The sequence below is a fragment of the Emericellopsis cladophorae genome (assembly GCF_022114955.1).
Source record: "Emericellopsis cladophorae strain MUM 19.33 chromosome Unknown NODE_4_length_1054762_cov_117_872525, whole genome shotgun sequence".
Lineage (NCBI taxonomy): Eukaryota > Fungi > Ascomycota > Sordariomycetes > Hypocreales > Bionectriaceae > Emericellopsis > Emericellopsis cladophorae.
Window position 1 is genome coordinate 14190 of NW_026250929.1, and position 25240 is coordinate 39429.

Below are 25240 nucleotides of genomic sequence, written 5' to 3' on the forward strand. Positions count from 1 at the left end.
TGCAGCAATGGCCCTCCCCCCTCACGACCGCGTCCAATCAAGCCTGGCCCATTCACCGTAAGGTACCTCATTTTTTCCCTCTACGGAGTACGCTGCTCTGATCTCCCATCCACCCACGCGCATCGACAGTCCAGACAGGGTTCTGGCGTGTCCAGTTCATGCACGAATCGAGAGGGACAAGGGTCTCCGCGTCGCTGCTGTGTCCTCACCGACCATTCTCAATCTCGACTGAGGATTGGACAATGGATTCTAGTCAACGACGAGACGCTTCGGTGATTAGCTTGCTAAATGCTCTTGCTCTTGAACTGCACTGGAGGCTTGAGGCTGGAGCCACGAGAGGAGAGAGCCTGTCTACCTCGAGTCCTTGACTCCGTTTGTCTTCTCACGCACGACATCAACGACTCGGTTGACTGCTTAATGGTAGGGTCCAACCTAGCGCCGAGCCTGAAGCCTCAGCACCTGTGACATCCGGATGTCTGCCATTGGACAGTCGTCAGCACCAGAGCCTTGCGCGCGCGTGCCACTTTCTGCGAACTGACTGTGATTTTCTCGTCCCCTTGGCCGAGCGAGCGGCTGCGAGTCTCATCCTCGAATTAAGATTGGACCCCGGTTCGGCTGGTCGCATGAGGGCCGGACTGACAGGTACTTGTACTGCTTTGCCGACTGTCCGTGCTTCTGCTGGTGATCTACAAAGCACTCACTATCACGCTTGGCTACTCGCAGCAGCACGAGGTACGTACCTGTCGCTCATCTGCCCTCGACGGCTCCTCCTGGGTGGATCTGGGCTGTCTTGTCTGTACGTGCATGCGCGCATGTCCTGGGGCTTGGGTCTGCAGCTCATCGTCGACCGTCTCCAACCTGCTGTTTTTGTGGCCAGACCAGACCCACTGCGATTAGCTCTGCCCACGATACAAACCACACCTCAAATTCCTGTTCACCACTTTGCTACGACACACCGTGGGCCTGTCCCGCAGACGAACAGTGGTACCTAGCAAAGGCCCATTCTCAGGGGTTCAGAAAGTTGCTTTTTTCTTCAACGGTCCACGGCTTCGTGCGTGACAGCAGTCTGTGTCACGTTGCCACCGACAAGATCCTCTCCAGTTGCCGAATCGGCTCCTGTGCAGCTAGCTGCTGACCTCATTCGCGGCCTCTCTGCTGGTTTCGGTACGTTCCTTTCTATTGTTCAAACATGATGACCCCGGCGAGGAGTTGCTGCAGTTCTGTTTGTGTTGCCAAATTGCCCCCGTGCGGTATCTCGAAGCCAAGAGCTCTGGACCCTTGTTGGCCTATCACGCCTGCTCGGCCGCATTGTATCATTGTCCCCGTCGCCGCCGGCCATCTCTCCTCACGTCCCAACGAAACGAGCATCTTGAACTATTCTGGCCTCTTCTCCCTCACCAGAGGCAAAACAGAGGACATTCAAAGACGCGCAGACGTTGTTGATCGGCCTCTCTGGCCGTCTTCGCCGTCTGCACGCGAATGCGTAAATGGCCCTCCTCGGGATATGGTGGAGGTGGTCTAGTGTCCGGCGGGCTTTGATCAACTGGTATCCAGGTAGGCCAACGCATCAAGATGGGTCACCCTCTTTCTGTATTGGCTTCAGAGCCGCAGTCGTGGGCTGGTCTCTTCAATGTTATTTCTCTCCTGCTACACGCATGCGGCCAATTCGCGCCTGGCCGGCCTCATCTTACCCAGCCTACCTGGTGCGGCGGTACTTGCATTCTCTACCTACATGCCCTCTTTTTGCCATCTGTTTATTTCGGCGCTGCCGCCCTCACGCCCCTGCCTGGCCGGCGGTACGCTCCTCTTGACGCCGTTCCGCAATAACGACACACTCCCAGCCCAAACCGCATCTGCAAGATACACCGTACGAACCAGACCCTTTCCCCCTTCGCCTCTCGTAGCCGAGAGCATCCACCCCGTTCTTCGGTATGGCTTGAGACGCTCATCCACATTCTTCTCAAAAACCCTCGCCATTGCCCCCCAACGTCCCATCCTGCTCACCACCTTCTATGCTCTCTGCCCATTTTCCCTCTTCTCTCACATCAGCTCCCTCAACTAAGCCACAGCCATCCTTCATTATACCCTCTCGCTTTGCCTCTCGCCGTACATCAATATTGGGCTCGGACGCAGCTAACCGATCTCGAGCAACGCCACGTCGCCCTGCAACCCTCTGCCAGCTCGTCACCATCACCGTGATACCCAGGCTGTCAAGGCTCGGTCTCTTGTTCCTGCCGGCCACCCACAAAAACGCCATCTGCGACTCTGCCTGACACCGGCAACATGAGCGGCTTCTATATGCAGTACCTTGAGAGTAAGTTCACCTTCTGATGGTAACACGAGCACACCCTGCTGTGCACCGGGCGTTCAACGCAAGCCTCTCCTCTGGCTTGTATGTGTGGGGAAGAAATGCGGACATGTCATATCGGCCTCACCCCTGCTATGCTAGTATCCACAGCTCCAATTGCTACCCAAGGAGCATGATCTGGCCGATCTACTCTCGTTCTTCAGGGGTCTTCACCCTGGTTGGCGTAGTCTGATCGGGCATTGTGTACCTTGGGGGTGTCCTGCGGTTGGTGGAACGCTTAAACCCCTGGTGGAACGTCCATGCAGTGGTGCCCTGTGTGCAATTGCTCTACAACGCGAGATCAAAGAAAAATGCTAATGCTGTGTGTTTCTAGGCCTCTGCCGGCGCCGCGGTTGGAGCGACCCATCATACGCATGCTACCGGGATCAGGCAGGATACACGTGTCTTGTGCTCGTCAACGGACGCGAGTACCAAACCGACCTGGCCTACGAATCGGATGGTTTGGCGCAGGAGAACGCTGCCATGCGCGCGTTCATGGTGTGCCGCCAATTTTCCGTGAATGGCGGTATGCTCGCGCGGAATGGCGTCGTTCAGGGGCTCCCGGCGGGCGACATGATGGGCCGCCGCCACAAGAGCCGCCACACTTCGTCCAGGGACAGCAGCGACCGTCGCAGCAGCCGCCGCTCAGGCAACCACTCAAGCAGCAGCTCGACCGCCTCTTTCGACTAAAGAGGCAATGGACTGGCTACTGCCTGTGCATGGAGAGGGTGTGTACGCCAGAACGTTGACTGGACCCCTTTTCGAGCCTACTCACAGTGCCATCTGAAGACACAACACGCGCGGTCCCCATGCTCTTTCAGCGATCAAGATATTGCTCTTTCAATGGTGGTGGGGAGCTACCGCAAGACACGGTCACCATATTGCTATGCTTCGACGTCCCCATTCACTCAAAAGTTTGCAACAACTTAACGAACAGCCCCAAGGCTACCAATGCGATAACGACTCACGCCAAATTTATAAACAAGAACCAATGACGAGAAGAACGCTACCGATGTTTCACGACTGATGACGACTTTACGATATGAGCTGCATTTTAGACGAAGCAACACCACCCATTTCCATTTCTCAACTCCACGGCCGGTATTTTTCACTCCTGAATTGCGCAATTTTCTGGTGATGGCTTGCTCCAGGGATACTGGGTGTTACAGAGCCAGCAGCGTGGTATTCCTGCTCTCTTTCATCAGGCCAAAGAGGAAACCGGTTGAGTCACGACTTAGTGCAACCTCCGACGTTGATGGCCCAAGAGCTGGCGTACCACACCAGAGCAAGGATTTTGGCTTTTGATTCGGCATAAGCATTCTTTGAAACCCTGCAAGATCACGCACAGAACGACGGGCGACCGACATTAACGCATCTTGCAATAGCAAAAAACACATCTCCATTCTAGCGACTTCTTATGGCAACAATTTTTTTTTTTTTTGTATTTTTGGATCGAATCGGCTGTTCAAGTTCTTGCAAGCTCTGAAAACTCTTCAGGACAGGAATATAGCAGCGTCACATCTTGTTTCTCGCAGGATTTGATGGGGTCATTATTAGTGCGAAAGAAAGAAGTTTCATGATAACGATTACCCATATGACTATTTACCTGACTTGACACATTGCCAATTCTAAAACCATTTTGTGTTAATCGGCATGGTCTCGATTCCCCTTGTGACTGGCTGCTGAGCGGTTAATGTTGTCAACAAGTCCTAGGTATGATACTAGGAGACACCAGGGAACCAGGATGCGGCACTAGCCGCGACCATTGAATGTGGGGGTGATTGATACACACAAGACGTCGAGTCACATATTGCAGTCATTGCTAATAGGTCGAGAGTGGCTACTCGACCTCAACCGCCACGGTGACGATGCCTCAAGTTGATGCTTCTGCTGCTTCTGTAATTACGTCGGCACGCAAGATGGGTGAGCGATGGCAGGGTATGTTTTCCCTCATATTACCGCGTAGTTCATATAATGGTTTAAATTTACTTTGGACCGCTTCCAGCCGCATGTCCGGTGCTCGCCGAAACCACTAATTAACATGTCAGCCTCGCGTGGTCCCATGTCAGTCATAGAGGAAGGATCACTCAAATCGTCAACCGACAAAAAACTTGAACGATATTGCCCAGGGGGTCAGGAACCGGAATGGCATCCGCGCTGACTGCCGCTTGCTGGTGACACTGTCTCAGATGCGTTCTGCTGCGGTCTGGCCGGATTCGATAGCTATAGTACCGGCTTCCTGGCTTGACGATGGCTAGTGGGTAGGCATCACCACGGAAGGTCATGAGGGCACCAAGGAGCGCAACCCTGGTGTCATTGCTTGTACGTACGGACGTGGGCAGGAAAAGGGGTTTCATGCTCGAGGATCGATCTGGAATCCATTGCCGGTGGAAGCAGGCGTCCTTTGCCTTTTCTTGAGCCACATAGGTCGAATTTGATCGTGCGATTGGCCGGCATGTCGCGGCCCCCCACTCCGTCACGAGGTCTCGTGTCGTCTGAATTGGGGAAGCTTCGACCCTGGGCGGACTTCGAGCCAATTTAACGGCTCTGGCTGAAAGCATCCATCTCCTGATAGGCCAGGAATCAGACCAAATGCAGTGTCCAAACAACTGGAGGCTGTCGGTCGGTTCAATTGCGGACCCTTGACGGGCAGCGCCAGCATGCCCCGTATTTTCGTGCTACAGCAGGCAGTGTCGCCAATAATCCATAGCATGGAATGTCACGTTCCTCAGGTCACCTCATCTTCACTTTGTACTATCCATAACCTTTTGAGCCCGAGTGCCTTGCTTGTTTCCGTAGCGTTGAGCGAACGACCTCATTGTCTTTAGCATTTCCAAACCTCAACGACGCTTGCAACTGCACCAAGGCTCATCAGCTTCACCACCTTTGACAACCGGCCCCGCATCCAGATCTACCTTCCTTGAGCCCCCTTTCTTGTGGCCACGTACCGGACCACCACCCAGCTCCCGATCAAGAACCAGAGCAAGACCACAATACCGCAATCATGAAGGGTACGTCGCGCCTGCCTGCCTGCACCGTGCAGCTCTCCTTCCGCAGCGTTGAAATGCTAACAATTGGCTTGCAGGACTTATTCTCGTTGGCGGCTTCGGGACGCGCCTCCGCCCCTTGGTACGTGGCCATGTGTGCACGCTGCGCCCGCGACAGCATGCTCGATCGTACCTATTTGGAGCTCCAGGCTGACAGCTCGCGCGCACAAACAGACCCTCACACTGCCGAAACCGCTCGTCGAGTTTGCCAACAAGCCTATGATCGTGCACCAGATCGAGGCTCTCGTCTCAGCTGGTGTCACAGACATTGTGCTGGCTGTCAACTACCGTCCCGAGATTATGGAAAAGTTCCTCGCCGAGGTATGTTCTCCTACATGCGCACCCAAGGGTCTGGGGGGTTGGCTTTGATCTGACACGAGGCAGTACGAGGAGAAGTACAACATCAACATCGAGTTCTCTGTCGAAAGCGAACCTCTCGACACAGCCGGTCCCCTCAAGCTCGCCGAGAAGATCCTCAAGAAGGACGACACCCCCTTTTTTGTCCTCAACTCGGACGTTATCTGCGACTACCCTTTCAAAGAGCTTCTCGAGTTCCACCGCAACCACGGCAACGAGGGCACCATTGTCGTCACAAAGGTCGAGGAGCCCTCGAAATACGGTGTCGTTGTCCACAAGCCCAACCACCCCTCGCGCATCGACCGCTTTGTCGAGAAGCCCGTCGAGTTTGTCGGCAACCGTATCAATGCCGGCCTGTACCTCTTCAACACATCTGTGCTCGAGCGCATCGAACTGCGCCCGACGTCGATCGAGAAGGAGACGTTCCCCGCCATGGCCAACGACCACCAACTGCACTCCTTTGACCTGGACGGCTTCTGGATGGATGTCGGTCAACCAAAGGACTTCCTCAGCGGCACCTGCTTGTACCTTTCCTCGTTGACAAAGAAGGGCAGCAAGGACCTCACCTCGCCCACCGAGTCATACGTGCACGGCGGCAACGTCTTGATCCACCCCTCAGCGAAGATTGGCAAGAACTGCCGCATTGGCCCCAATGTCACCATTGGCCCCGACGTGATCATTGGCGACGGTGTCCGTCTGCAACGCTGCGTTCTCCTGCGCGGATCCAAGGTCAAGGACCACGCGTGGGTCAAATCGACCATTGTTGGCTGGAACAGCACTGTCGGCCGTTGGGCGCGCCTGGAGAACGTCACCGTGTTGGGCGACGACGTGACAATTGGTGACGAGATCTACGTCAACGGCGGCAGTGTCCTGCCGCACAAGTCCATTAAGGCCAACGTGGACGTCCCGGCCATTATCATGTGAGCCTGCAGGCGCAGAGAATCACGACCATTGCCTTTCATTGAATCTGAGCCGGAGAATGGGCCAGCCCGTGCGGCGAAGAACAAGGAGCGGACGACGTATACCTTTAATTAGTGAGAATCACAAAAAACGACACCTGAAAGCAAGCAACGCTCAATCTACGCAACAGAAGAGAAAAAAATAACATCCTCGCCACTCACACCATATTCGGGAAAACTCGACTTATTTTTATTCACCAGCTACAGTAGGGATGGGAGGCGAACGAGAGGATGGAGCATGGCATGTCCGGCTTGATCTGTACGACCTGCATTTGTCAACCGCTCGACGGTTGCTGTCTTTATTGCAAGTGGCTATTCCCTGGCGTCTCGAGGTGGTTTGGTTCCGGATGGAAAAGTCACAGGAGATTTGTTTTCGCAGGGTCCCTTCTGGGCCTGCGCAAGGTGTTTCGGCTATCAAATGGCGATAGCCACGTCGGATAGATAGCCTTTGTGAATGATGAACAATTCATCTTGAATGCAACGATGATTCCTCTATGCAGCCCACTTGACTGCTTGTTCAATGATTCGCATTCGTGTGTCTATGAAGAGGGATCATCTAGATCCTCGCGGATCCATCCTCTACACATCTCCACGGCTTGCTCCCACTTGGCCCTGACCCGCCGCCTCTCGTCCTTGCCAATCTGCGGCTCGAAGACGGACCGTCCCTCTCGGTTCACCTCGCGCAGATCATCCAAGCTCTCCCACACGCCCGTTGCCAGCCCAGCCGCCACGGCAGCGCCCAACGCCGTCGTCTCGCGCATACACGGCCTGTCGACCGGTATCCCGCTCACATCAGCCTGCGTCTGCATGCAGAGGTCGGAGTTAGAGAGACCTCCGTCGACGGCGAGGGACTCGAGAGCGTGGCCCGAGTCGGTGGCCATGGCATCGAGGATGGCGGCGGTTTGATGGCAGGTGGCCTCGAGGGTGGCGCGGGCAAAGTGGCCCTTTTGCGAGTGGGCTGTGATGCCGACTAGAGAAAGACCAAAAAATTCAGTAACGAGCACACACGACGGATTGGTAAAAGGGATGAGGGGACATACACATTGTGCCCTTGGCATCGTCAATCCAGTACGGCGCAAACAAACCACTGAACGCCGTAACAAAGTACACGCCACCGTTGTCGGGGACGGTACGCGCGACGGAGTCCACCTCCTTTGGACTCGAAACAATGCCCAGGTTGTTCTGCAGAAAGGTGATGCCCGAGCCACCGACGGCTATGCTGCCCTCGAGGGCGTAGACGGGCTTCTGGCCCTTGCCAAAGTCATACGCCACCGTTGCGAGCAGGCCATTCTTGGAGATGACGGGCTCCGTGCCGACATTGTACAGGAGGAAGCAGCCCGTGCCATATGTGTTCTTGGCCTGGCCAGGCTTGAAGCCGCATTGACCCACGAGGGCGGAGGACTGGTCGCCCAAGCAGCCTGTGATGGACACGCCCTGGAGCGGACCGCGCGCGAGCGCGCCGAACTCTGTGGCGTGGGACGAGGGGACGATTTTGGGCAGGATGATCTTGGCGCGGTCGAGCTTGAAGAAGGAGAGGAGGGTGTCGTCGTATTGCAGTGTGTGGAGGTTCATGAACATGGTCCTGCTGGCATTTGTCGCGTCCGTGACGTGGATAGGTCCGCCCGTACGGTCGTTGCCACCGTTCAGACGGAAGATCAGCCAGGAGTCCACCGTGCCAAAGACCAAGCGGCCCTCGTCGTACGCTTGCTTAACCGCCTTGTCGTGTCGGAGGAGCCAGACGAGCTTGACGCTGGAGGGGTACGTGGACAGAGGCAGGCCGCAGAGTTCCTGGACCTTGTCCGCGCCTGGCCATGTCTTCAACTCGCGGACCATGGAAGCTGTGCGGGTATCGGGCCACACCACGGCGTTGTGTAGAGGCTCGCCCGTGTTCTTGTCCCAGAGAACCAGGGTCTCTCGCTGGTTAGTGATGCCGACGGAGCGTATCCTCGTGACGTCGTGGCCATCTGCCACAAACTGCTCTACGGCCTTCTCGATGCATGTTTCTACGGTTTGGAGCAGTTCGAGCGGGTCGTGTTCGTGCCATCTGGTTGAGTTTGGTTAGGCTCATATCCAACCTCCGACGTTTGCATTGTTTTGGCTTGGATGTGCTCACCCTGAGTGTGCGTGCTTGTTGTCGAACCCCATTTGGTGGCTCGCCACCGGCTCGCCAGCGCCATTGAAGATCAAAAACCGTGTTGATGTGGTCCCTTGGTCGATACTGCCCACAAACCAGCCTTCTCTCCTTTCGGCCCTGGTTGTGGCCACATCCCGGGGAAGGAATCGATTGTCACCCATTGAGCAGTTTTGACGTCTGCTTCTACGGCTGTGGGCTGACTTGGTAGATCGCGAGACACTTTGTCGGAGAGGGACGCGCTACGTAGTTTCTTGTTGTCAGAATATGGAATATGGGATAACCAGCAGAGGGGTGGCGTTCGTTTCTCGGTCGCGAGAGCAGATGGTGTCTTAGGCGAATAGGGACGAGCTGGATGAAGAAGTTGAACCTCGGCCAGATAGTACGCGAAGACAGGACCCCATCGTGAAGCTAATAACAATACTCGGAGCCCGACCTCAGGTACCGAACGGCCCTCACGGACAACCCGAACGCATCGCGATACGGCGACGTCAGTGGGGGGCTCCAAACTGTTCACGAGTCTGATAATTTCTCGACGATTCGGAGTCTCGCTCGCGAGAGGGGCTCCAGCGCGGACGCGAAGGGCGCGCTTCTATTGGTGGAAATGAGTATAAATGGGGTCTCCGTAGCCCATAGCGCTGGTTCCCCAGTTGGGGCACGATCACAGTAATTTTCCATGGATAAAGTTTTGGCGAGGGGTTTTTGGAGTTGAGGGGCAGATTCGGGAGACGTTGATGGCTTCGAGCGATTCGGGGAGCTAAAGCATCTCGGGGTGGAGATCCCGACATGGAACAGGCGCGCGACGTCATCTGTTGATGCCGTCTACGTGTGGTATCTCTGGAGTGAAGCTGGGGACATTTACGACGCAGAAGTTGCCTATGGGGAAGGACGAGGCGTTAAAACGATTGCATGGCGGAGAACAAGTCGATCTTGAGGAGATCTGTTCACAAAAGAAGAACGAACCAGTGTTGCGACGATGCTACGTACTTTTTAGAGAGAAGAGACAAGACACCCGCATTCAGTTCATTGTAATCATCACACTCTGCCAATGCAACCCTCAAATCGGTGCAGTATTCCCCGCGGACTGAACTAGTCATCCCAGAGCAGCACGCTCGAGCAAATGTGCCTTGCCCAATGCGGCCATGACCGGTCGAATCTTGGCCCAAGTCGCCTCCTGAACATCGACAATGGCCAGCGCCCAGCCAAATGGCGATCTCTTTTCCCTGGTCAGCCTGCACCGGCAGTAGCATTTGCGTCCAGCCGGCGGAATCTCCCTGAAGTCCTGCGCCATAATGTCAAGAGGCCCTCCCGCCTCCCACCCAGCAAGCACGCCTGTCGCGTACGGCGGCTCAGCCCTCAACAGATCCTGGAACTGAAAGTATTGTCGATGCCCAAAGTTCTCCCGCGCCGAATGAACGACCCTGGCGAACAGTTCGAACACCGTAGCGGGTGAAGATCCAAACTGTTTAGACTCTCGCAAGATCTTGAGATCAGCCAACTGGAAGCAGGTCCTAGAGGGCTCGAGTGTCCAGTCGAATTGGGGGATCGTTGAATCGCTTGACTGAGATGGCAAAAATGCAGACGGGCCTTTGTCGCCAGTCTGCGCTTCAGAGGACTTATGTGTTAATCCAGGGGTCATGGAGAAGGCGTCCAAGTCGATCATTTCGTCCATGTCCACTAGCTCGGCGTCTGTCACCTCTTGATCAAGCAGCTGAGTGCTGCTCCCATTCAGTCTTCCTTGTGTCTGGCTCGGTGTGACGGGTCTGAAGGTATCCAGAAAAGATATTCCTTGTTCCCTATCCCGTCTATTGTTCTTGCTGGTAGAAACAGGTCTTCCAGTTTGTAGAATAGCGTCCAAGTCGTCGTCTGGGATGTCGCCACAGAAGTCGAGGGTACCACCCGAAGAGGGGGCAGTCAAATCCCAAAAGGGGTCCTCATCATCCTCCTCGACGGAGTCCAGGCCAAACTCGTTCATTTGTGACAGCTGTGTCAAGCCGCACTCTTGGTGACCATGAGCAGGCGATGGAAGGACGGCACAATAGTCGTGCAGCGTCGTGTTCTCCGTGATCTTTGGAACCATCTTGAATATAGCAGGAAATCAACTATTCCTCGGCAAGGGATGGTCTGAGCGTACGTTTCAACGTAGATGACGGCTTTTTCTAGCGCAGAGACGACAAGAATAAATTGAATGCAAAGTTGCAAGTCTCTAGAATTTGGCAGCGAGACTTGAGGGCTCGCTTGTCGTACCTTCCCATGCGGCTTGTTCACGCCCAGTGACGGCCAAAAGGGAAAGAGCGATTGCGCCTAGGCCGCCAACTGAGAAACGTCGTCATCTCAGTCCACGTCAAGCCCTTTGTTCCTTCCAGCTTCGTCCTGACTTCCAGGCAGCCTTCACATATGCAGACGTCGCGCGCATTCTCCCGATCCTGTCTCTATTGTCTATGTCTCTATCATCCTGCGCCATGACCCAGGACCCATGGTCCAACCGACCTGCAAAGGCTCTACGAATTGAGATGCAGATACGGTGCCACCGATTTTTGTACCGCCGCCCTCATCTCCTTCTGCTCCGTCCTTGTGGGAGCAATCCGGAGCCCCTGACGACGCCTCCAGCTTTCAGGGGTTTCCTGCAGAGCGGCGTCTTCGTCCTTGCCCGTAGGGTCAATGAACTGATAAGAGCGGTACTCGCAGTTACCCCAGCCAGTAGCTATTGTCATGTGAATTCTGTCTTCTGAGCACTCTGAGGAACGTTTGGGGTGACACTTACCATGACCTGACGGGATGCCAAACCAGTCGTCCGTCAAGAAGTGCAGGATACCGCCGTGAGTAGTCACCACTATGTGGTCGTCACCGTCGCCGGCCAGATCTCGCAGCACACGTCTTGCCTCCAGAGCCCTTGCTGTCAACTTCTGCAAGGTAGGTTCGAATTTGCTGGTCGCTGTTTTGTCGGTCCAGGCTGGGTCCAGGCCCCTGACCTCGAGCTTGTCGCCAAACTCCTCGTCCAATTTCTCCTTGGCAGAGCCTGTATCGCAAGGCGAACTAGACACTTCCTGGAGCAGGTCCAGCGCAGTGATGGGGTACAGTCTGTCCTCGCCGAAAGCTTTAATGGCTGTGTAAACGGTGCGGCGCAGTGGCGAGGCAACCAGGCGGGTGAGCTTGTCGTGGTGGATGAACGACTCCCTGAGCTCTTTGCATTGCTGGAGACCGAGTTCCGTCAGGTCGGGGTCATGGATAACCTCGTTCTCGACTGAGAGGTTGTGGTAGCCTTGCGCATGGCGAACGAGGTGTATGGTTGGCGCCATCTTGTTATGAGGGAGATGAGATACGTGCAGCGGTAAACTGCGACTTCGATACGTACTGAAAAGGGATTCTGTTCTCCTGCTCAGGAAACGAAATGACGAATATTTAATGAGGCGGATGACAGGCGCCCGACTCATGGGGCCCCTCCATGCGTGATGATCGTGACTGATCGACACGCAGTCGTGTGGGTCTCGCGCTCGTCCGTCCCCGGTGCCGGAGGCGGAGCTGTGAGGTCCGCAACTTGCAGACGGCCGTGGCCTTGATGCCGATGGTGATTGGCCGTCGGTCTTGCGTGCAAAGAGTTCTGGCTACTAACATTAATTCTCCTCCGCTCGGGTGTCTTGGTTCGCGGCCAGGCTGGCCTTGTTTCGTAGGGCTTACTATACAAGACAGTTCACAAGACCAGCTAGACTTTGGTGCCGACATGTCAGCAAATTGGCTTCTCGTACTCATATCGAAGCGCTAGAATACACACAAACATGAGGGTAGTCACTTCAAAGAAACGGGATATTTTGAGGGTCAATTCATTGGCTCGGCCTATGGAACGTCAAATGCATCCCGACCCCTATGACCGCCGGGGGGAAGAAGGAAGCCCGCTCTAGTGAGATGTGTGCTCTTCCTCTACTATCAACAAAAGGTGAAGATGAGAATGACCTCTGCCATCAAGAAATTTCAACAGTCCGCCGTAACGCCATCGCCAAGACACCCAAGAATGCCATGAGCAGAAACCACTGTCGCGCTTGAATTATGCACCTAAAGCTCAATCAAAGCTTCCTCGGGCGCATTCGGTTTTGTAGGTTCTGCTTGTGGTACACTCGGGAAGGAATTCGGTGCGTAGCCAGTATAGGCTGGGTTCGCAGTCGGTATAGGTCCTGGCTGTTGGTTCGGAGTTGCCTGCTGCCAGTACGGTGGCTGACTGGGCTGTGCAGGCAAGGCAGCGGGAGGTTTAACAGTCTGTGGCTGAGCTGGAGTTTGACCAGGTTGAGATTGTGGCTGCGCTGGGACTAAACCTGGATGACTCTGCTGCAAGTTCGGGTACGGCGATTGACTTGCGTCAGGTGCTGCGCCCGGAGCTGATGGTTCGGCAGGCGGTTGGCCCGGCTGTTGATTGCCAAAGTAGTAAGAGGCATGGGGATCTTGAGACGGCGTGCCAGCGCTTGCTGCTTGGGGTGCCTGCATGCTTTGATACTCCTGCTGTCCTGGCTGATGCTGTGGTTGCTGCTGGGCATCTTGACCGTTGGGTCCCGCCGGCTGCTGCCAGCTTGGTGTCCGTTGAAGATGCGGTTGGGCAGGGTATTGGCCTGGAGTGGCACCGGGGACGGGACCGTACGAGGCACGATGCGGCTGTGGCGTCGGCACTGCAGAAGGTTGCTGCCAAGGCTGGGGGGGTTGCGGTGGGGGATACGAAGATTGATGGTGTGGGTTGTAGAAGTTCTCGACGCCCCCGTGTTGTGGATAATGCTGCGGAGGCAATGAAGGATAGGGGCCTGATGGCTGTCGATGGCCGGGCATCTGGTATCCGCCGAGGTTCTGCTGACTATACGCCTTCGAGAGGCGATCTTCAAGCATCTTGTCGTAATATCGAACGACAGTCGAAAGCTTGGCGTGTAGATCAAGCAGTGTATCTAACAACTGAGGTCAGCGGGTCTGATTACCAAGTCTCATCATCTAGTAGACTTACCATGCTTACTCATCGTTTCTCCGTACGTTCGCGCTAGCTTTGGCCTCAAACTCCCGATACTATCGTACAACTCTTGGATCTGTGGTTCCCGCAAGATCGTACCTGGTGGCTGTGTTTGTAAACGGTCGACCAGGGTTGAGAAAAGGTTGATGTTCTCGGCCTCAACGGGCGACAGCTCGTAATCATTCTTGGGAAGCGTAAAATTGGTCGTCGTGGAAGACACGGGAGGATTTGAGGTGTGCTCTTTCAAGGTCGCCAGATGCTGTTGCTTCTGCTCTTCCATATCAGCAAGAGACGCGGCAATGGCAGCCTTGAGATCTTCATCCTCCTCCTCCATCTGTTTTGCGGCGCTGACGTCCCCCTTTGGCTTGAAGCTGTCTGTAGCTGGCGCAGCAACCATCCCGGAAGGCTGACCGTTGGCATCCTCTAAGCTCATTGCAAGAGCCTTTTTCAAGTCTTCGTCAAATCCATCGTCAACACGCGCGTTGCGTGGCTGCATCACAGACGTGCTTCTTTGCTTATGGGGATAGGTTGGGGAGCGATCAAGCTCCTTGTGGCCTTTCCCAGTAATCTTCGCATAGCACCCATCATCGACACGCACGGGCGTCTGAATGCCAAGATGCGGCAACGCGACAAGTTTACTCGAGCATTGCTGATCGAAGCAGTTTCCACAGTTTCGACAGTGGTGTTTCCGATTCGTGAACGAGAATGGTGTTCGGCACCGCATACAGACATCGGAGTCTGCCCACTCGGGAGGCTATCCACGCATTAGCTTCGTCGTTGCTTGCACACAGATCTTATACTGACCGCACTGCTATCTATCATGCTACTAGCGACGGTTTGCCGAGGGGGGAATTGATACCCTTCTTTTTGCAGGTTCCTGTAGACATCTCCGATGTAGGACAAGTCATGGCGCCCTTCGGTGGCAGCCGCCCATGATTGTATGAGTTCGAGCATTCTTTGTCTGACGTCGTGGTTGACTCCCGCTGTCCCGGATGCTTGCAGAAGTGAGGTCAAGTTGTCCATGAACTCGCGCGACGCTATCTCGGCCAGGAAGTGCGATCCACCATTCTTGACACAAGTATCGGTCAACTAGCCCTTGTCAGTTTTGTACGTACGCTGACCAATGCGTTCTTCAAGACTCACGTTCAAGGCGCTGAGCTGAGTGTTGGGGTTCGGATTGCCGATGCGCCTCTTAAGCGATCGCATAGATTCTTTTGGGCCGACTGTCTTAGACCTGATGATGTCGGATATTTCGAGGTTGAGTGCGATGTCCTCACTGTATCTCGTCAGTAGGTGTAACGCGTACGGACCCGGAGCGTCCTTACAGGCTACTGCTGGTCGCCTTCTCAATCTGGGCATCCAGGGCAGTGTTGTTGCCGGACCACCAGCTCATCATTGTGGGCAAGTCGACGTGCGTAACCAGACCAAGTGGTGCAATACGGAGATAAGAAGGACAAGTGTTCGCGGGCGTATAGAGCACTTGCGTTGCTCGACGATAGCGATGCCGCGGGCCTTGAGGTCGAGAGTGCGAATGATGGTACGTAGTAGGATGGATTAGGCTGAAGCTCCTAGAAGGCTTGGGGAACGATGAGTGACGTGTGGACCGTGGTTGGAGCTGGGATCGCCTTGGTGGGGCCCAGCCACAGCCTTCCCCCATTCGCCTCGCCGTTTGTCTTCCTATACAGTTGTGGCTGAGAGGCGGTTGGCCAAAGATGATAGGGACACGCTTCGTCCGAGTCCTCTGGCGGGCTGTCCATAGAGACAGTGGCAGCAGATGAATTCTGGTATCAGTCTTGTCGGAATTTCCATGTCGACGGACGCGCTTATCATGTCGAGGGCCAGGCAACGAGAATAGCATGCCAAACGGTATCCGTACCTCGCTTTAGCATTAGCGGGGTTGGGCCACGGGATGAGATTCTGGGACATGTACAAGCAGCAAGCCAATGTGTACTTGATTGCCGCGCGGAACTGCGGGAGGAGTCAGGTTCCTCTAGGGGTCTTGGCTGTACACACCACATGGACGCCACAGCTACGCCCGACGTGACGACAGTCCAGTCGTCAAGCCTCCACAATTGGCCTTCAGCGACACCACCTTGGTACTTGTTCTCCGCCACCTTGTTACGACAGACGACCGACCGCTCGACGCAAAGCAGCTCTGGCTCGTGGACGGCTGACCAGACGTCGCTCCTTTGTCTGTCGTTGTAAAATATGATTCCTTACCAGCAAAGACAACCATCCATAGTCTGGGCGATGACCTGAGACCACATCGGAAACACGCTGTCAACGTCGGCAAAACGATCTCGATTTCGACTCATACACTGTGGACGAGCTCAAGTTCTGTGCTACCCTGATACTTACTACGGTCGCCATCTGCTTTCTGCCCTGCATGTGGAGTTGAATTTGCGTGCTATAGAATCTGTCGCAGATCGCTCGCATACCAATCGCATACAAAATCCACACTCTCTCGACCTTCCATCTACCGTGGCGCCTTTGCTACAAAGGGCACATGGCTGCCATCAACCACGCCTCCTCGCCGGCACCGAACGGCTTGCCCAATGCAAGTCCCGCGCGCGGTACTGCGCAGCCACTGCCTCACATTGATGATGTAACCGCGGCGCCTCGCGACATTGACGGGAACCAGAGCATCAAGAAGCTTTTGGAACAATGCGAGTCCTCCCTGAAGACTGCTGAGTTGATGCGCGAGTTCAACAAAGACGTGCAGGCACTCAAAGGATACTTGCGCTCGTACATCATCGCCGTCCAAACGATCGAGGGGCACCGTGATTACGCCGAAATTCAACACAACCAAAGCAGCCAGCTGCATAAAAAGCATATAGCCCTTTTGCAACAAATCAAAGGCCTGTGGCCTCAATACGATGGTATCAAGAAGAAAATCATTGAGAACAACCGTGTCACGGGGGTTCAACGATCTGTGCCCCGGCCTAGCTCGGCCTCTTCATCTTCCTCTCACAGCAACGTTACTGTCAAACCGTCGAATCAACCGCTGGATGGCGCTTCTCCGGCGCCGGCAAGAAAGCCAGAGGTGCGCCCAAAACCTCAGGCTCTGCATGGCAATGCTTTAAAGAGCAATCATGCGCGTGCATCATCCGCAAGCAGCGACTTGCTAGCCGCTCGGTTTGCGAAATTACAAGGCCCGGCAGCTTCACCAGGGCAGGATCCACGAATCAAGACGCACGCGTTCGCACACCCTCTGAAACCCGTCGGTCCGCGAGAGATGCCGCCAGGACAACTGAAGAGGCCCACCATTGGCATCGACAGTTCGGTCCCTTCTCTTCCTCAGATGCCCAATGCTATTTACAGCCCTGCACGCGGCAACATGTCAGAAGAGTCGGTCCGGATGCCGAGCAGCACACCCCGAGGGTTCAGTCGGACGGGCTCCAGTACATCGACATCCTGCAGTCCGAGTGCATCATCTCTACCACCCAGCAAGGACTACTTTACACCCGTATACTCAAACTCAATCACTTCAGAGCCTGCGGCGCCGACCAATGGCATACTCAAGGAATCTTCTGCGGCTTCGTCCCCCCGACACTCCGTGGATCTAGCGAAGCGTACGATAGTCGCCGAGGAGCTTTTCAAGGCCATGAAGACCAAAAACATTCTCATTATTGACATTCGCTCCCGGGAACAATTCGATGACAGCCACATCATGTCCAGGTCCATCATCTGCATCGAGCCGGACATCCTGACAAGGCCGGACTTGAATGCAGACGACATTGCCGAGAGCCTGGTCCTATCGCCAGGGCAAGACCAGATCTTGTTTGAGAGAAGGGATGAGTTCGACCTTGTCGTCTTCTATGATGATACTTCAAAAGGATATCCAGTGGTGGCGCGGACAGCAGACGAGATTGCTATCATGTCTTTGCACAGGGCGTTGGTTCATCTCAGCTATGCCCGTGAACTCAAGCAAACTCCCTTGCTCTTAAAGGGTGGACTCGAAGCCTGGGCTGATCTTCTGGGCCCGCAAGGGCTGGAGTCGACGCGTGATTCAAGCACAAATGCTGCTAGCCTGCGCATTAACCGCACAAAGTCAAAATACAGAGCACGACCCATGGCTCCGGATGACGTTAGGGCATGGCAAGAAAAGTTGAGAACCGAAGAGATGGAGAAGGCTGCTTCAACCGAGCACTATAGGACTACAGAAGATTTCTTGCGCAGGTTCCCAGAGGTGAGCAGGGAACCAGAGGACATGTCGTCCACTCCCGCTTCAGAGTTGCCACGCCAGCCGGCAGGACCACCGAGGCCTACAAAGCCTCTCGAGTACCAGCCAGTCAGGCATGCAGTCGAGGGTCTGCCCGCTCCTCTCACACAACCGAAGCCAGCTGTGTCGCGGCCAAATCACAGCGGTAACGCCATAAGCTCAGACCCGCTCGATGGCGTTTCCAATAGAGATGCGGGCGCCCAAGTAGCATCAGCACGGACAACTAAACCGTTCGATCAGATGACCACGAAGAAGGAAAGGGTATATACCGGCCTGAACAACCCGCACAACTGGTGTTACGCGAACAGTGTCCTCCAGTCGCTGATTGTCTCGAGCATTGGCAGAGAACTGCTGTATACTGATTGGGCACGAACATACAAAGTACCACGGAAGAAGGGGGAGCAGTCGGATCAAGCTCAACTTATGACACAGATTCTGTCAACCTTGTTTCATTGGATGGAGACAGGTAATTTTGAAGTGATGAAGGCTTCAACCTTGATGGTGAGCATCCCCTTAAGCTAAGTAAGCTAAGCAGAGAACTCTCGCTGACCGTGATCGCCTAGAACTACACGCGATCTATTACGACGCATGACAAGAGCAAAGAAGTGCTCGGCGACTCACAACAGCACGACGCCCATGAATTTATGAGTTTCGTCTTGGATGAACTGGACAGAGAAACCAACAGGCAAAGACACGTACTTGCCCTTGACTTGGACAAACCCCTCGACATGCGCAACAAGTCAGTCCTCGACGGTGCCTTGGAGTACTGGTCGAAATACTGCGACTCCTCGCGGTCCATCAGTGATCAACATTGTGGGCTTATGGAAGTCCAGTCAGTGTGTTGTCAAACGTGCAAGACCACGACTTACAGATGGGGGGTCATCAAGCAACTCGTCTTGTACCTCAATGAGCGTGACGCGCATGACCGCGAGCTCACGCTGCAGAAGCTGATCCGCCGTTACACTGCTCCCGAGGAATTGACGGGATTCCACTGCGACGCATGCCGTGCGGGGGACAGGACAGCGACGATCCAGCGAGCCTTCCCCCGGATGCCGGCGTTGCTGCTCGTCACGATCCAGAGATACGGTATCTCTCGCCAGAGCAAGATCATGGCCGAGGTAACGTGGGATCTTGACACGCTGGACATGGCACCTTTCCATCCCCGACCGAACTCAGTCCCTGACAAGATGCGAACGGACGACAAGGCGTTCATGGGACCCTTCAAGTACGAATGCGTAGCCGTCGTGGAGCACTATGGTGACACGACCAACTCGGGCCACTACACAGCGTATGTGCGCGATCCGCGCACCCACGGGTCTGCGTGGCTGTATTGCGACGACTCTAGGATCACCAAGGCCAACTTGCAGGGCCACCATGCGAATAAGGTTTTCAGAGATGGCTCTCGTACTCCGTACGTGGCCTTGTTTAGGATGAAGAGCGGAGCTTGAGGTGTCGGGCAGGCGTGAACGCTTCGTTGCGGACTTTGGACTGTGCGCTCTGCGGATTTTACATGATTGAATGGGCGTGTCTTTCTACACAACCAGATACCACACTAGATTTATCATGGCGTTTGCATGGCGAGGGCGTTTGTTTTCTGTCATGACTCTCGTTTGAGACATGACGCAAGAATCTATAGCACGAGACTACGATGAGCCTAATCCAGATTTACCTTCCTTGGAGGAACAATCTCCCAGTTTTACTCATTGTACTGTTGCTTGAACTCTCGCCTCCGTGCTGCTAAATGTCTCTGCATACATCTCAGAATAATATAAAACGCGAGGACGAGGTTATCCAAGCTGCAGCAAAACGGCAAATAGATATCTTGAGCAACGCCAGCTTATATTAAAACCCTCTGCCGAGAACAAGAATCGGTCGAACAGTACGAAGAATTGGTTATGACGAACAGTGTCGGGAACGCTCAGTACTCTACTCTCACGCTACATGTCCACGCCTCACAACGGCGCCCTTGCGGCGCCCGTGCGCACCACTTACAGCGACTTAAGGCGCGCTTCGATCTGCTTGGCAAAGGTATCGCGAATAGCCCTGCGGTTGAGCTTCTGTGTGGCGGTGACCAGACCCTGTGATTTGTCAGCTTTTCATCCTTCGATGATGGCTCGGGGAGGCAGGGGCTTACACTAGGAGGGGTCCATTCCTCGTCTGTGATCACGACACCGGCGACAATCTCCATGCCGGTCAGACCGCCACGGCGCCCGGCGTTCTGGAGGTCCTTGAGCACCATGGAGTTCACCTTCTTGTCGTCGTACATGTTGTGCTCGTCAACGCCCAACTTCTTGGCCTCTTCAGCAAGGACCTTCTCGTTGGGCATTATGACGGCAATGGGGCGCGAGTGCTCGGGGTCTGCATGGATCATGACGTTGGTGACACAGTGGGTGCCACGGTAGACAGCCTCCAGCTTCTCCAGAGCGATGTATTCTCCGCCCTGCATCTTGACCAAATTCTTGACGCGGTCGATGACCATTAGGTGACCGTCCTTGTCAAATTCACCGATATCACCACTCTTGAACCAACCATCAGGAGTAAGGGCTTTGGCGGTCTCTTCGGGGTTCTCAAAGTACTCGGTCATCACTGGCTTTCCACGGATGTAGATCTCGCCCTGAGCGGCCTGTCCCTTCTTATCCGTCTCATAGCCCATGTCGGGGATCGCGACCAGCTTGATTTCGATAGAGGCGGGGACCGGGCCAATAGCCGTGGAAGAGTATTCGAGAGGGCAGCCCAGAGCACCGTTGGCGCAAGTCTCCGTCAACCCGTATCCAGCCAGCATCGGGGCCAGGACAAGGGACAGGAAATGCTTGGTCTCGCCGGAGATACCGCTAGCGCCGTTCATGGTGAAGCGTAGACGGCCACCGGTCAAGTCACGGACCTTCTTGAAGACAATGTTGTCGAGAGCACTTGCGAAGGGTAGCTTGTTTTTGGACATGAAGCTCTTGTAGCTGATGGTTCCCCAGAAAAGGTTGCGCAGCAGAGGGCTTGCTGTGTCGAGCTTGGACATGACGCCCTTCTTGATGGTTTCCCAGACCTGGGGCACACCGACCATGACGGTCGGCCTCAGTTCGCGCATGTCACCAGCGCAGTTCTTGACTGAGGTATCTGAAAGAGTTCGGGGGTTGCCGTATCCCAGAGTGCCGCCGATCGACAAGACCAAATTCTCGAGGGCCATTTCGAAGATGTGAGCCAAGGGAAGGTAGGCTAGAATGACCTCCTTATCGCTGACACATTCTTCTACGTTGGTGAGGAGGCCGGTCACTTAAAAGAGGAATTAGCTGGGTGCCGTGTATGTGGTTAATCGGATGTACTCACCACCAGCCACCAAGGACTCGTGCTTGATGCAGGCACCTTTGGGGAGACCGGTCGATCCAGAGGTGTACATGATGCAGTAGAGGTCCTCGCCCTTGGCAGGAACGGGATCGACTGGGTTCTCCTCGCCGAGCTTGCGTAGCTCCTCGTATGTGTAGACGGTGAGGTCTGGGTTCTCCTTCTTGAACTCATCAACTTCGCCACCGCTGGCAAAGACATTATCGGCATTTACGATGACCGTCTTGACATTGGCCTTGCGGATAGCACCCGCGGCGGTCTTGAGTAAATGGGGGTCTGTGTACATGGTGCTGGCCTTGGTCTGCACCAGAGAGTGCGCAACGCCTTCTTCGCCGAGAGTATCGTAGGCGGTGACGATGGAGATGGACTGCGAGGCGCAGGCGTGCGACATGGTGATCCAGCTGACACTGATATCGAGTTAGCATTGCTGCCATGAATCAAGTCGCGCAGAGCTAACCTGGTGGTGCCGAAGAGATGGACCTTGTGCTCGGGGGTGAGGCCAATCTTGCGCAGGCCAGCGCCAACCTGGTGGACGCGCTCCAGGTATTGAGTGTAGGTGTAGAAGGTGTAAGGGGTCAGCTCAAAGAACTGCCACTCCTTGTCAACCTCGCGGACCTCGCCGTCCACGTTCTTCTGGACCTTTTTGGTCTCCTTGTGCAGCTTCACGAGGTTGCGGTAGCCGACTGCCGTGTGGTTGGGGTAGATGCGCGCGCTGCGCTTGACAATGTCGTAGACGGTGTGGACGCCCTCGGCAGGCGAGTTGCGCAACGCATCTTTGAATCGAGGATGACGACGGGGAATCGTCTCGCCAGGGACTTTGTCGTAGCCACTGGCTTCCACGGTGAACGGCGGCTTGTGCACCTGGTTCAAGGGCATAATACCCGACGTGTGGTCCATGACGACAGTCGGTCGCGAGGTTGATCGCTCGAGGACGGCTGGGTGATGAAGAGGAAGCGAGCTTGTCACTTGTGGTTGCCGAGCTCTGCCGTATGGAATGGCGACTACGGGAGGAGGAACTGGAGGTCGGAAGAGAACGAGGGCCGCGCGTAGCTGTCTATAGTACCAAAGGAGGAGGAGGTTGGAGGCTGGGCGACAGACAGATCTTGAAGTGGCCAGCTTGTGAGGGGCGGGACCGGTTGGCCATGGGACAGAGCTAAGCAAGCTTCCTATTGGTTGTAGAGCTTGGCATTTGTCTGGGGTTGTCCACTTCACCTACCTAGCCTGCAGCTCCAGTGGCTTAGCGCGAGCGCCAGAGGGCCAAGTAACGCCAGGCTGAACCTCCCCCCTGACCTACCTGAGCCACAGCACAATGATGTGAGGGATGGATACCTTGTGGAATTGCGTCACTTTGGCCTGTAGCATCCACATCGTCGATCATCGGAAGTCTTTCGACACGCGTTACCAGTCGTTGCCCTCTGACATCGCCATCGACCAAAGAAAAGTATTATTATTCCAAGAGCCAAGGTCTACTCGCGTGTGACGCTACCGACTAGGTCCAATGAGACGAGGCCTTCTGCGGTACGCCGCTCAGCCGTCTTTGACATTTGATTACAGGGATCCTGATATTTCGACGCGCAGCAGCAGCAGAACCAAGCCTTCCCTCCCCTCCTCCTATAGGCCGGTCACTCGACCTGGCGAAAAGCTTGTCTTGCTCAACAAGGCCAAGAAATGCACGATGCCTGAGTAGGGCTGTTGCCCAGGAGTCGAGACCTGCAAGCTCACCCTCACCAAGACGCTGTGTGGGGAGCTTTCCCGTCCGCGTATGTACATTGAGACGTCGTTGTATGGATAGCACCGCTCAGAGGCAGGTCCCCACGAGTCGACGTGAGGCGAGGTGACGATGAAAAACGCTTGGAAGATCCGATTCACCACAAACGAGCTATGGCCCTCCCGCGGTCTTGAATTTGAAGAAATGAATGATCCGGCAAGCGTTGCTCAGCCGTCCCCCCTTGGCATTCAACAAACTAATTACGGAGTACGTAGATGCGGGGAAGACCCCAGACTGCTCACTGCTTATCCATCAAGACAACCCTGACGAAGGGTCAGCTGCTTCACAACCACCACAATCACGCTAATAATAAGTTAGGATGCGATAGACAATTAATGGCCACAGTGCAGGTTCCCAACAAGGACGCGGAGATGCCCATGTGCCTACTGCAACCTGAAGCCAATGTCGCACGTCAACATCGATAGGACTCAGGTACCGTCACTCGGGTTATCTGATCATGGGCAGTCAAGGTCATAATCTTGGGGCTACTCCAAACGGCTGCTCTGCTGACTGATCTTCCATCATGACCATGAATCTTTTTAGGAGCTGATCAGATCCGACCAGGGGAACGCGGGGTTCGATCTGAGGCCAAAGTCCGCGTCCGTCCACTCCCAAGTTCAGGTTCATACTCTCTTACTCCATACATGTGGTCCGTAGTACTGTAGTTCGACAATAATAGCACGCGTCGGTCCGGAATTCACATGCGATTCGGCTCCTCGGTTCTTAGAAGAAGAAATCTGGATCGCCCCCCGGGGTCCCGTGCCGCACCACCTTTGTGCCTCAGCGTACCAGTCCCACCGACCTGACGTACTCGTTTGGCGCGAGACGAAACAATCTGACTTGCCTAAAATGGTGACGAATATGCGAACCCTGCCACCCGGTTGGTTGGTTCACACATCCCGCATTCCTCCAGGTTTCTCTCGTTCCTTACGCCCTTGCTGACATGTCGAGACTCGAGAAGACAGACGTCGGTGGAATCCACGCGGTATGAGACTATCAGTCCGTCAACGCCATTGCACTTGCATAGATCACACTGACATGCCTTCGAATCTACCAGGCTTGCCATTTCAAAATACTATTTGGTTCATATTACCAGCCTTCATCCCGGCTACTTAGCTTATAAAGATTCAGATCCCTCTGTGGACGGTCAACTTTGACTATACCCCCAGCGTTGTGGACCAGGAACGTAGTATTCTATTGTCGAGATGCTTGACATGGCAATACTGTGGCTCTCAGCCGTCTCCTTACGCAATTGCAAAGAGTCGTCGGTGGAACAAACCAGGCTATCCCGTCTCATACATCTGGCGCACATCGCCGTGCGTTGTCGGATGGATCGTTGAATGCCCGTCCATGTCTGGCGGCTCCAAGTAGATGCGTTTGACTGGTAGCGCATGTGTACGAACTTTGCCCTCGCCACCATAATCGTACCAGGTCTCGACGGTCATTGCTGTCTGCGTGCTGCTGACGACAAAGTCGGTCGCGCAGAATGGACAGTCACCACGCACACCTTCAGCGGCTGTCACCTAAAGGGTGAACAAAGTCCGAGCGGCCTCTTCGCACTCCGTGTGCCACGTCCTGTGGCTGATGCTTGATGGGATGCTTAATTTGAGTTAGCGCACGCAGATATATCCATGTTGCGCGGAACGCATGAGGCTTTGACGAGGGCAAATGTTCATCACAACAGCCTCCACCTTAACCCTTGGCATACGTGTAGAGATTTTGAGGCAGTGGTAATTACAGGGAGCGAACTCATAGACTACTCTAAGCATGAATCTCGAGTGGACAATCCTAGGAAATAGTTGACATTTGTAGGAGGGTGTCTGTCGTCCGGAGTGGTTTGCACGCATGCAGCCCAGATATGTCGACAAGAGCCCCGATAGATAATACTCTTGTTGCGTTGAGAGTGATGACTATAGTCTCGCATACTTCAACGCCAGCTGTACATGCCGTCCGTCTACGGCAGGCGGCCACGCACGGTCGAGTTCGAATAGTACGAGGCTAAAACTACACCTGCGCAGCCACCCACAATTACATAGTTCAGGGTGGTAACGCAGGTCGCGCAAGTTGACGGCATGTGATCTCTCACACTCTTCGC

The 25240-nt window shown here is 54.9% G+C and overlaps 8 protein-coding genes across 8 annotated transcripts; 3 read left to right on the top strand and 5 right to left on the bottom strand.

Moving 5' to 3' along the window:
* Positions 1-2283: 2283 nt before the first annotated feature.
* J7T54_006373 (putative double-stranded RNA binding motif protein) lies at positions 2284-3037 on the top strand (the record flags this gene model as incomplete). The annotated part of the gene is made up of 2 exons (XM_051502797.1): positions 2284-2314; positions 2682-3037. The coding sequence occupies 2 exons, from the start codon at positions 2284-2286 to the stop codon at positions 3035-3037; spliced, it is 387 nt and encodes a 128-aa protein (XP_051365184.1).
* A 2314-nt stretch (positions 3038-5351) lies between these two features.
* J7T54_006374 (mannose-1-phosphate guanyltransferase) lies at positions 5352-6675 on the top strand (the record flags this gene model as incomplete). The annotated part of the gene is made up of 4 exons (XM_051502798.1): positions 5352-5358; positions 5433-5476; positions 5569-5715; positions 5779-6675. The coding sequence occupies 4 exons, from the start codon at positions 5352-5354 to the stop codon at positions 6673-6675; spliced, it is 1095 nt and encodes a 364-aa protein (XP_051365185.1).
* A 574-nt stretch (positions 6676-7249) lies between these two features.
* On the bottom strand, positions 7250-9005 carry J7T54_006375 (Glycerol kinase-like protein; the record flags this gene model as incomplete). Its single annotated transcript, XM_051502799.1, has 3 exons — positions 7250-7680; positions 7751-8754; positions 8824-9005. The coding sequence occupies 3 exons, from the start codon at positions 9003-9005 to the stop codon at positions 7250-7252; spliced, it is 1617 nt and encodes a 538-aa protein (XP_051365186.1).
* Positions 9006-9934: 929 nt separating this feature from the next.
* Positions 9935-10816, bottom strand: J7T54_006376 (uncharacterized protein; the record flags this gene model as incomplete). Its single annotated transcript, XM_051502800.1, has 1 exon — positions 9935-10816. One exon carries the CDS (start codon positions 10814-10816, stop codon positions 9935-9937), a length of 882 nt encoding a protein of 293 aa, XP_051365187.1.
* Positions 10817-11342: 526 nt separating this feature from the next.
* J7T54_006377 (uncharacterized protein) lies at positions 11343-12140 on the bottom strand (the record flags this gene model as incomplete). The annotated part of the gene is made up of 2 exons (XM_051502801.1): positions 11343-11545; positions 11606-12140. The coding sequence occupies 2 exons, from the start codon at positions 12138-12140 to the stop codon at positions 11343-11345; spliced, it is 738 nt and encodes a 245-aa protein (XP_051365188.1).
* A 1002-nt stretch (positions 12141-13142) lies between these two features.
* J7T54_006378 (uncharacterized protein) lies at positions 13143-15218 on the bottom strand (the record flags this gene model as incomplete). The annotated part of the gene is made up of 5 exons (XM_051502802.1): positions 13143-13675; positions 13922-14426; positions 14708-14911; positions 14966-15098; positions 15148-15218. The coding sequence occupies 5 exons, from the start codon at positions 15216-15218 to the stop codon at positions 13143-13145; spliced, it is 1446 nt and encodes a 481-aa protein (XP_051365189.1).
* Positions 15219-16328: 1110 nt separating this feature from the next.
* J7T54_006379 (uncharacterized protein) lies at positions 16329-19492 on the top strand (the record flags this gene model as incomplete). Its single annotated transcript, XM_051502804.1, has 2 exons — positions 16329-18305; positions 18608-19492. The coding sequence occupies 2 exons, from the start codon at positions 16329-16331 to the stop codon at positions 19490-19492; spliced, it is 2862 nt and encodes a 953-aa protein (XP_051365190.1).
* A 540-nt stretch (positions 19493-20032) lies between these two features.
* Positions 20033-22274, bottom strand: J7T54_006380 (Long-chain-fatty-acid--CoA ligase-like protein; the record flags this gene model as incomplete). Its single annotated transcript, XM_051502805.1, has 4 exons — positions 20033-20122; positions 20179-21284; positions 21363-21784; positions 21835-22274. 4 exons carry the CDS (start codon positions 22272-22274, stop codon positions 20033-20035), a joined length of 2058 nt encoding a protein of 685 aa, XP_051365191.1.
* Between the last annotated feature and the right edge of the window lie 2966 nt (positions 22275-25240).